At 39.5% G+C, this 11,351-nt stretch overlaps 1 protein-coding gene across 1 annotated transcript in view; it reads right to left on the reverse strand.

Annotated features, from left to right (window-relative positions):
• Positions 1 to 1,755: 1,755 nt before the first annotated feature.
• Positions 1,756 to 11,351, reverse strand: part of USP34 (ubiquitin specific peptidase 34) — a gene marked incomplete at its 5' end in the record, with an annotated part of 85,220 nt that continues 75,624 nt past the window's right edge. Inside the window, 10 exons of the mRNA XM_009867175.1 lie at positions 1,756 to 3,026; positions 3,322 to 3,481; positions 3,843 to 3,989; positions 4,112 to 4,252; positions 4,784 to 4,863; positions 6,129 to 6,252; positions 8,372 to 8,496; positions 8,606 to 8,710; positions 9,773 to 9,880; positions 10,226 to 10,352. Of these exons, the coding sequence (XP_009865477.1) occupies positions 2,416 to 3,026; positions 3,322 to 3,481; positions 3,843 to 3,989; positions 4,112 to 4,252; positions 4,784 to 4,863; positions 6,129 to 6,252; positions 8,372 to 8,496; positions 8,606 to 8,710; positions 9,773 to 9,880; positions 10,226 to 10,352 (1,728 nt within the window). The remainder of the gene's footprint in view (positions 3,027 to 3,321; positions 3,482 to 3,842; positions 3,990 to 4,111; positions 4,253 to 4,783; positions 4,864 to 6,128; positions 6,253 to 8,371; positions 8,497 to 8,605; positions 8,711 to 9,772; positions 9,881 to 10,225; positions 10,353 to 11,351) is intronic.

Here is an 11,351-nt window from a genome sequence, read left to right on the forward strand (position 1 = left end):
GTAGCCAGGCAGTAGTCGGGGATCAGCTGAACGCAGACTGGCTCATGTCCACTGGGAATGCAGAAGAGGAAGAAGAGTGCGTTACTTCCTGGGATATCATTTATGAAATAAATTATTTAAACAATAAATTAAAAAATAAATAACAAAAAACAATGATTTATCATATATAATAATATAGATTATATAAATATCATTACAGTATATTATTTTCTATAATACAAATTACTGTATAATAGACACATCTTACAATAATATGTGAAGATATATAACACGGTATGTTATGTAAAACATACCATCTATATAACGCATGTGTTATACAGAATTATATACTATAATTAAAATAGTATTGTATCATTACATTGTATATATAACAATACCTACAATTAGATAATGATAAAAAATTATATACATTATCACATAATATATGGTACATGATACACAGTACACAATACAATATGAAACAAGATATTGTACACAAGTATGAAATATATTATTATAATTAATAATAGATGAAACAGTATTATTAAATACTGTTTATACTTGGTGTACTTTTAAAAGGGTGTTTGAAATAAAAACACCTACCTGAAGACAGAATCCCACTCGTCAGTAACAGAATTAGATGTGGTATCATCCTGTGTCAGAAGCTAAAGGCAACAGCAGGCTCAAGTCGAACAATATACCAAAACCCAGCTGTTTCTTTTTTAATAGGAGTAATTAATTAACTCGTTCTACTCACCAGAGGGTTATAATGGCTGCTTCATCTCTTGAAGATTTTTAGATTGATGGGGAGTATGTTCCTAAAGGCTTCTTTACCCAAGCACAAAGTAGTAGAGGCTTAGTAGAACACCTGACAGGTGAATTCTAATCTTCATTATGTAGAAGTTTTGGCCACAAACTGTTGATGAATTCTCTGAAGTCACAATCTATGGAGAGGTTGATCAGAAAGGGTAAAAAAATTACTCCTAAAGAGAGTTAAAACGTAATTACTTCATGTCTGAATAACAAGGAGACCAGTGTGAGCACTCAGTAGCATCAACCTAAGTGTCTGAAAATGCAGGAATAAAGTGCTAATAAAGGGTAATATACAGAAATTATCAATTACAGAAGGTAAAACAAATGAGAGTAGATTCATATAGTAAGAGAAGGCACAAAAGCATCACGTAATAGAATCACAAGGAAGCAAATGATGCTAAACTACATTAAATGGTAGACAATGACGGGATTTGGGAGAAAAAAGAGCAAGATGTATTATGAAGACAGTAGAAAACCAAATGAACTAAGCAACTGGAAAATGAAGCTGAAAATGGAGTTTAATTGGATATTAAAACCAGTATCATTGACAGTCCAAAAGGTCACATAGGAAATGGATATTGCTCAGAAACACCAGGAGGAGACGTGACAGGGAGAGGTGACAAAGGCATTCCAGCATTTCTGGGGTGCAGGAGTTGTCAAGAAGGCAAGTTCTCCTGCAAACGGTGCAGGAGAAAACCACAACTAACACAGGTTTAAAAGTGAGGAAATAAAAAGTTCCGCTGGCTTCTGACAGCGTTTCATCTTCTAACACAGCAAGGGAAAAAAGTAAAACAACCACCAATCCCTCTGAACCGTGTGACTGAACATTCATGCAAAGTAAACCAGAAAATGACCGAGATTTACAGCAGTTAGATACATTTGTTCATCGTTTCTGCGGCTGTTCCATTTTTGAAGTTGTCTTTGATGAGAAATCAAAGACTGAAGCAACGTATTATAAACAAATGAAAAGTCATCACAATCAGTTTAATGAAGTGCACAGAATAGCAATTGATCATGTCAATAAAAATAAAACAATTAATTTTACATCAAGTGTGCTTTATTTCCTCCACAGGTATTCTGTTAAATAAAGCACCATATATATACTGCCAGGCCACAGCTAAAGAGGATTCTTTACAGAATCAAATTTCTTGTGGTTGTTTAGTATACAAGTAAACTTAATTTTGATAATAAGAACCACAGCGATCTGAGGCAATCTGCCTCTATTATAAGGTACAAAACTGGCACAGAGGACACCATATTATACACAGTAAAAATGTCATAAGTTTAAATTACATTGTACAGGGCAAGGAGGCCCTGTTCTCCCAGACAGCCATATTAAATGAAAGCCACTACAGTGAACTCTTTAATTACATAAAACATACCCATTATCTGATTGCCCTTTAAGAAAGTGTACGGTAGATGCAAAATAAAATAAAATAAAATAAAAATCTGGAGTTCTGCCTGACCAAGAATTAAGCATATAAATCTATCTTGCCATTCAAGCAGAGAGCACTGGACAAACTGAAGCACGAAACAGAAATAAGCAAAACTTATACAAACAGCATTTTTTAGGGGGGAAGAAAAAACAAAAAAGACTTAAAAGCAGACATGCTCCATTTAATGTCAAGAAGCAGCTTGGTTTCCTTTTCCAGATATCCTTGTGACCACATGAATCGTAGACTCAATGGTCCTGCACAGGATGTCTAAAATGTCATGCTGCTGCATGTGACTAAAAAGTCCTCTGGAATGGCCACAACTGATTGATAAACTAGTTTCAGGGTCTTGGGATGGTAAGGCTTGACCGTCGCAGCTTCTCAAATCTGCGAGGTCAGATAGAACTGCCGAAATCGATGTGGAAGGAAACTCCGAGTCCTCCTCAGCTCCAATGGAATCCTTGGAAGTCTGCAGGTCTTTAAATTCTTTGCATTCTTCAAATTTACCGTTTCCCGACTGCTCTTCCGTGTGCTGTGACCGCGTCGCTAACATTATGTCTTCTGAAAACGAAGATGGAACTTCCATTCTGTACTCTTTGACAGAACCGTTCTCGGGGGAAGGAGGGTCTTGCTCAGTGCCTGGGTCAATGATCGAAGAGTCCCGTGTCTCGTTATCTGAAGTGCTTGTTGGGGTCAGCGCATCCCGGGATTCAGTTTTTAAGTCACTGATACAGCTATCTACAGTGTGCTCCTCGTCACTGCTCATCCGCCTTCTCTTCACAGGAGTCGCTCCTTCATCGTCTGCAAGAAAAAGGAAAACTCACTCAGGGAAAACGCACCCTCCTTTTCACGCCGTATGTCCGAGCAATGGGCCTTTTGCGTATTAAACATGGTATTTTAATAAATACTTATTTCCTCACAGGAAATGCACATAATTTTAGCTCCGTAATGAAGGAACGCTTGTTGTGCAGTGCTGGGGATTGGAGCCAAGAAATGGCCCGCCCGGCAGTAGTCTTACTACTAAGCCATGCGTTGCGTTAATTTTGTAAACGTTTGTAAAACCTGAGTTAAAGCAACATCGTTACAGAAGGCAAACCTTTAGTTTTTCTTTCTTTGGCTTCTTGCTCTTGTAGTGAGTTCCTTTGTTGTTGACAAGCTCTACATTTGTTTAAAAGCTCTTGTAAGGTTGGGATCAGGGCTGAATTGAGCTGTTTGGGAGTGTGGACTGAAAGCAGCAAGGCAAGTGCTCGGAGGTCCTAAAAAGTAGAGAAGTAAACAAAATTAACTAGCCTCATTTTAGACTCCTATTTGATTAACCCCCCACACAGAGAGATCTGTGCAATAAGCAGAGGCTTCAACACATTCTGCATATCCAAAAGCTCAAATTCTGAATATACTCAAATTCTAAATATACTTACACTACTGTAAGGTTAACATTTCCAGCCAGTCACGGCAGCCCCCATACTCTGAGCAGGAACCCAGCTTACACATGAAGTCGACCTGACAATACCTGCCTCTTCAACTAGAACCTGGCAAGTGGCATTTTCCATAGTTTCCACAGAAAACAAGCTGCCTCCTAAAAGACGCCGATAGTTGAACGGCTTAGAGAAGACTCACCCCATTTAAAGTAGAGCTTGCTTTGGAAATTTCAACTCTCTGGTTGCTGAAGTCAGATTCTAGGCTTTGATATTGATTTATCAGATTTGTGATTAAAGTGTTGATTAAGTTGGCACAGTTTGCTTCAGAAAACACCTGCCCTTGGACCTGTGAAAACAATGTAGTTTTCTTACACCGCAAAAAAATGGAATTGTGAAAACAGTATTCCAAACTGAAACGGCATTGACTGCATTTCTTGACGTAGACGTTCCTGCTGAAAGATCACCTACCTTGAGAAGAAAATGTGTCAGAAAGGTGTATACGATGTTGTTGTTCAGAAAAGTCCTTTCATCCATCAGAATACATTTTATGTATTCTGCAAAAACTGGATCTTCACAGAGGAGCTTTACACAGTTCTTCGACATTGCGGTCTGGTGAGGAGAGAGAGAAGACTGCAAAGTCATCCCTGGGAGTCGAGCGCTGCGGTAGCGCAGCCTGCAACACCTGTCATGGCTAGAGATATCAATCAAACCAGGCCCACCGATGATTTGAATTATACTGGACCACTCCTACTGAGTAATACTTACTATTCAAAAAACCTTGTATTTCGAATGATTAAACAACACCCACTAGTTTCAATTTACAAGTTAATCTCCGTTTCACATGCGCTGTGTTTTGCCTGCATTTTCATTCCACAGAATCACAGAATAGTTTCAGCTGGAAGAGACCCTGAAGATCATAGAGTCCAGCCTCTGTCCCAGCCCTATCAACCTACTGATCCATGTCCCCCAATGCAACATCCATCCGTCTCTTAAACACGGATGGTGACTCCACCACCTCCCTGGGCAGCCTGTGCCAATGGCTGACAACCCTTTCAGTAAAGAAATTCTTCTTAATATCTAACCTGAACCTTCCCTGGCGCAATTTAAATCCATTCCGTCAGTTCTCAGGCTCGCTCTTACCTGTGTTTGGCAAAGCTCAGTCCAAAGTTTGGGGAACAGTGCAAGATGAAGTGGCAAACCTTCATATGCAACTAGGACACCTGAAATGTTATGAGAAAAAGAAATCATTGCGTGAGATTTTTGTTGGAGATACTTCCTGATAAAAGTAGAACTGAGATCCTATATAATTTCATAAGACCACATTCCAAGCATATTTTATAATCAGAAAGGCCCTATCATTTGTAAAGTTTCTACATGTATGCCTTCAGTATTTCCATGAAATGTAAAAAAAATGAGCTAGCTCTAGTTTCAGCTTTGTGATCAGGTTATTTTACTACTATCTTACATTTTCAGCTGGTCAGTTATAGTACTTTTAACGAACTATCTTCTAAAAAAGGACATGTACTTTTTAAAGAGTCGTCATCATTATTAACGCAAGCACTGTTGTTACCTTGACTATGAAAGCGTTAAGGGATACACTGAACAACAGCAAACAATGCACACTCCCGGTGCAGTTTATAATTAACACAACCTACAGGAAGTTAATAATGCTGGTGTTACCATCAGAAGAGGGTGACAAACAATGAGCAAACTGGCAACCTGGGGGATCGACAGAACATCCCGCTATCACCGCTACTTAGACAAGATTAATTTTGTGGTTTCATTTGTGTAGAAGTGGTATTTAATCACAGCTAGCTAGCCGGCTTCTACAGTCAGAGAAAACATATTTTCAGGAAATGATTCAGATATTTAGGAATGGGAAGATAATTTATCTTGGATCTATGCCTCCCCACTGACTGCAGAGGAAAATCTAGCTGTACGTCTCATTTTCAGACAACTGAAGTGAGCCAGCTCCCAGCCTGCCTGTCTGTGTAACCACTGCACGACCCCGAGGTGTGTGTGATGGCTCCCCCAACCAGTGGGATACCAGAAAACCGGGCTGGTGCCACGTGCAGCCGGCTCAGATGGTCACGTGTGCTCCCAGGCAGGTTGCCCATTGGTGCCACTGGCAGAAATGCTGAAGGTTCAGAATCTGATCCAAAGCTATTTAAACTGCCAAACCAAACAAAAAAAATAATATATACACAGAGCTGCAGTGAGTCCTGTGTTAAACTCTACATGCGCTAAAGAGACAATTCTCACTGGCTGTCGCAGCTAGACAAGTGCTGAAGCGTGACAGCCATGTAGGCAAGATCATCATACACGTCATACAGTCTGGTGGATAAAAATAACGTCGAGAATAATTAACACAGCAAGATTCGCAAACTCTCCTTTTCCTTAGAAGTTCTGAATATGAAACTTAGTGAAGAAGCACTCACAGTTACCACAGAAAAAAATCCTTAGGCTTTTTAACTTTCATACTTACTCATTTTAACTAAAGTTTCAGTAAACTTTTCACAGTTGATTGCAACTCGACATAGTAGATGGATGAACTGATGATAAGAAAAGAAGTAGTCTAGCAGCATACGATCGTAAACATCATCTTTGCCCTGAAGATTTAAGAGAGCTTCATTTAAACTACATAAGCAACTGACAGCAACCAGGTTTCCTAAGCATTTAGCTCAATGTTGCTGCACTGCTTGCCCTAAAATGTTTAATCCAATACTACAGGAAAACACAACAGGAATTTCCAGGTCTAACCCAGGCCAGCTGCATCTCCTCACCGAGCCCTTGGCAAGCACAAAAGGGAGATGGGAGAAGGGACATCGAATGCAGTTCTCCTGCCGTAAAAACTTTTATTGTACAATTTTGAATCAACAGACTGAGATGTGAAGCTGTGCGAGTACCACGTTTTGAAGAGGAAAAGGAAAGAACACAGTAATTTTAAATCATATACAGATACTTAAAAATATACATGCTATTGCTTTTTAAAACAGAATTTGTCAGTTACGATCTGTAGAAGTCAGAATTTTCTCAAGGCTGAGCTTCACAAAGCTTTCAAAGCAGTATTTTCAGGAATGTCTCAAATCAAATGATAAATATATGCCAAGGGTTTTGCGTGCCAATATTTTAATATATTTTGGATGCATACGCTTAGAATGGCATCAGCTTCTGTAGAGCAGATAGCCAAAAGGAAATCTCAAAAAACCACAACTTATACCAAACGAATGAAAAATGAGCATGCAAAGCCACAGGGCAATGCAATTGTGGGTGTTGTTTCAGAAGCTTAAAAATCTTCTGGTTCCTAATGTATATGGATTCATTATAAATTGTAAAAAAAGTGTCATAGAAAATGACGACTTTCTAAATTCACATATTTCAGTTATTTAGTGTTGCATCCATTACCTCTGGGTATGCGATAAAAAACCCCACTACTGATCACTTCTGGCTCTACATGGTTTTAAAAAAACCCTTTGGTGTTATATGGTAAATTCGATGGTGCACAAATATACACAGCATCTTTCTGAAAGCTTTAAAAAAGAAGGGTTACTTACCCTACAGTAACCGTGCTTCTTCGAAATGTGTTGCCCACACAGATTCCCATCTATGTGCACACAGGCCCCATGTGCAGGAGATTGGATTCTTTCTGAATAGCAGTGTCCACTGGGGCTGTGCCTGCACCCAGTGTGTCCTTGCGACCACTGCACCTGAGGGCATAAGGGGTATGGGCGGCTTCAACCACCACTCAATTCCTTCACCGATAAGAATCCCCTATGACAGGACTCGGAGTCAGCCCAGGAGGAGGACACCACAGAATCTGTGTGGACAAAGCATCTTGAAGAACCACAGTTACTGGGCAGCGAGCGACCAGTCTTCCTTCTTCAAATGATTGTCCATACATATTCCTTTAGGGTGGGATTCACCTTACCTGACTTTAGCTATCTAAAAATCATTTCGGTATTCCCTGCAGTCAATGCAGAGAGCACCAGACCCCTCCAGAGGAAGAGCCACCTCATCTGGACTCAGGTGTCCAGGGCAGGAAGGAGGGTAACTCCTTATCTCCTTCCAGAGCTACCCCAGCAAGAGCTGGACGCTGACCTTTAGACAGGCAAAGTGACGTGAGCTGAATCCCACCGCTGCTGCAGCTGGACTCATGGGAGGTGGCGAGTGACCGGGAAAAGGCCCCACCGCAGCCGGCATCCCCTCGGGAAGCCCACAGAAGGTAAAATGGAAAGTGAACGACTTAACGCTTGCCCTTATATGGGATTTCAGGTCCTGGCGTTTTACCCAAACAAAGGGCAGATTGTGCCTCGGTCCCCGCAGAATGGCCTCTAACAAAAGCTGGAGGATCAATTTAGCTGTCTGGTAATAAACCTTAACTTAGTCTGAAACCCAGCTAGGCAATCCCTGGGCAGTTCCTGCATTTTCTTTATAAACGCCACAAACAGATTGGACAATTATTCAAATCCATGGTTTGGTTTTTTATCTGAACACAAGGCTCAAGCCCTTATCATGTCTGGAATATGACTGTGTGTATCACCAAGGGCAGGGAAATGGTGCTTCTGGAGTGCACATCTAGAATGGAGTATATGAGGACAACACATCTTGAAGAAGAATTATGCTTTGCTTACAAAGAAAACATAAATGCATTATGCTACTGGATTCTTATACTACTTTAACAGAAACGGAAAAGTACAGAGAAATAGCTGTTTTAAGACGTGTACATACCTTGCTGGCTTCCACCATTGTAGGCAAGAGGCACATGTTAAGTTCAGGACGTGGAGGACGAATATTGCTTTTTCCCCCTATTAATTTCAAATTTTCACGACATGGAAAATAAGGTCCAAGAGACACTGTAGTATAAGTTAGGATAAAACAGGGATACATTAAAAAGGTCAATTTTTGACATCAGCAAGGAACACAATAGAGAGAACTTCAAAATACAATCACTGAAATACCTACTTGGGATATTACTGTGGTGGTATGTACAATGATTGTGCTGTAGAAATGGAACCAGAGTATGTAGGAAATCATGAGGACTTAAAAGTACAAGCTCCTTGAGGACATCTACAAACAAAAAGTTGGTTTTGCTATTACATATTGTTACTTCTTAACAGCAAACAGTTTAACTTCAGGCTCATGCATTTGCAAACTCTCTTTCACATCACTTTGGATGCACTTAAGTGTGCACCGTGGACGTGAGCTCTACTGCGACCAGCACGTCCAGTGGACACCCAGTCAGTCAAGATTCCCTTCACCTCCACCACTGGGAGCAAACCTGCCTAGGGGGACCACCAGTGAGAGGGGTGCCAGCTTGGAGAAAGAAGCTCAAGAAAATTACCCTCTTGCCGCCTTCTGAACTGTATCAGGTTTGATGCCTGGAAAATGTCAACCAGCAGCAGTCAGGAGGACAATGAGAAAGGCACTCAAAATAAGGGGAAAACACATGCAAATCACACACACACACACCAGGTAATGTGGACGCATAGAAACGCCAATTATATCCAGTAAATACCATTAAAAAAATCTGAACTAGAAAAAAAACCCTTGACCTTTCTGAAATAGGTTTTCTAACGCAAAAGATATATATAAAAACACCTACACCTACAATTTTAAGAAGCAAATCCATTCCACTCTACAAGCTATTTAAGCTTTACTTTTATTATCATACCTCACAGTAATGGATCACAAAAGAGAACACTAAAAGCTGTTCCTCAGACTAACTCGGTCACCATACACCTTTCCGAGGGGAACGTTAGTCAATATTTGAATTTTAATGTAAGATTTGGGATTTGATTCTAAGCTCACTGACACCTGAATTCAGGAGTTAGTCCTTAATCACACCAGTTATCAAGCAGCACCCTGGTCTCTCAAAACAAAGGCTGACTTTCTGTGCAGCCAGTCTGCACACCCAGGGAAGTAGGAATATTCATTTTAACCTGACAAATCCAGACTTATTAAGAAGAGGAACAACACCAACAGCAACGTATTGGCAATAGTGATATAAACAGTCTTGATCTAAGGAGTATCTTGACAGCTTCTGCATTTGCAAAAACAGGATTTAGATCTCAAAGTAGGCTACTGCGCAGAACTGCCCTTCCTGACCGCAGTTACACTACTGTGACTTACCGATGCAGGTGTTTCTCAGCTCTGGAGGACTATAGGAATTCAGGAGAGTTAAGAGCTTATGGGCAAATTCAATTCGCTCCTGCCACTGAATGAGAGCTTGCTTCACATCTGCGAATGCAAAAACCACAGAACTCAGTTCAGTTCATGTTTCAGAAATAATAAAGAACAGAGTTCTACTGCTGAAGAATCTCTTTTTCCTCTAGCATGATTTTAATCAATCTAGAAATCTCTCACATCTCCCTGGTCTACTGCTATTAAGTTTACTTAATCTAGTTTCACATTATGTCAATAAATTATTAAGTAACAATTTAATAACTGTTAATAATCGTATCCCCTATGGTATGGGATGTTTTTTTCAGCACAGATAATAATCAGGATAAACCAGTATGTTCTGGGACATGAAAATTCATTAAGAGGCAACAGGCATAATTCTTCAAAGAGTTATAATCAAACCTTTTCTTTGAAGATATGGACGTGTTGACTTAAGAACCGAAAGGAAAATAGACAGAAGTTCCACCAGGTCTCCAGTCACGTGGCAAGCTGTGGCCTCATGGTACATCATGTGCAACGTGTTAAAGGACTACAAAGGAAAAACAACAAAACGTGAAGTCGCCAAATTAATATACTTATTATCATTTCTATTTCTGTCCTACAGACACCACTTCTACATTTAGTTTTATGCTCAAACAAGATATATCCAAATATACGGTTCTAGGCATAATCACTACATTACTCAAAGATAATAACATTTTAAAAGAGAATAAATCTGTATACAAAATTAGTATAATCACTAGTAGAGTTTAAAAAAAAAAAAAAGAATAATACAACCAAGTATCTTCTGTAACAACCAAATACAACTGTTGACCTGGACATCTAGTTTTGGAAGCAAAGACCAAGAGGTAGTCTTGTACGGAGGTGTTCAACTGAAACTTGCCCTTGGTCAAAAGGCTGATTCTTGTTCTTCCCACCTAATCCAAAAACTAGAGTCATATGAAATTTTTATCGTGTGCATACCACAGGGAAACAGAATGCGTAAAATCCCGTCTAATACTAAGCTCTCTGCAAGTAGCTACTGCCCCTCTCTACTCAAGAAATGAGCAGTTTTGTGAGCCCATCACATAGACACATTTAAAAAGAGCCTTAATTTGTTTTCAAGGTAAAAGCTTTATATGAATGGCTCAAAATAATTACAAAGTTTTCATACATTTATCTAAAACCCAATAAGCATATTATTTTTATATACCTGTATCCCAATCTTTCTGTGCCAACTTACAAAGCGGTATTAGAGATGCATAAAGACAGACATGGGTATGTGAATTTTTGGGGAAGAAAACGTAAGATTAATATAGATGCAAGTCATTTTTCAAACTGCTGCTTAAGGACATATGCTGTATGATCGTACATCAGATGAATTACCTCTCCTTTTATAACTCAAATACCTTCTGGGCATCTGTGATTTATAGAAATGTCAGGAAGGAAAAGCAACTCATTTCCGAACGGCAAAATTCTAGCACAAGAAGTACAAAAATATATTTAATCTGCTGAGATATTTGAAAGATAAAGAAACAGTAATCTCTTT

The sequence above is a fragment of the Apaloderma vittatum genome, unplaced genomic scaffold (genome assembly GCF_000703405.1).
Source record: "Apaloderma vittatum isolate BGI_N311 unplaced genomic scaffold, ASM70340v1 scaffold19963, whole genome shotgun sequence".
NCBI classification, from domain to species: domain Eukaryota; kingdom Metazoa; phylum Chordata; class Aves; order Trogoniformes; family Trogonidae; genus Apaloderma; species Apaloderma vittatum.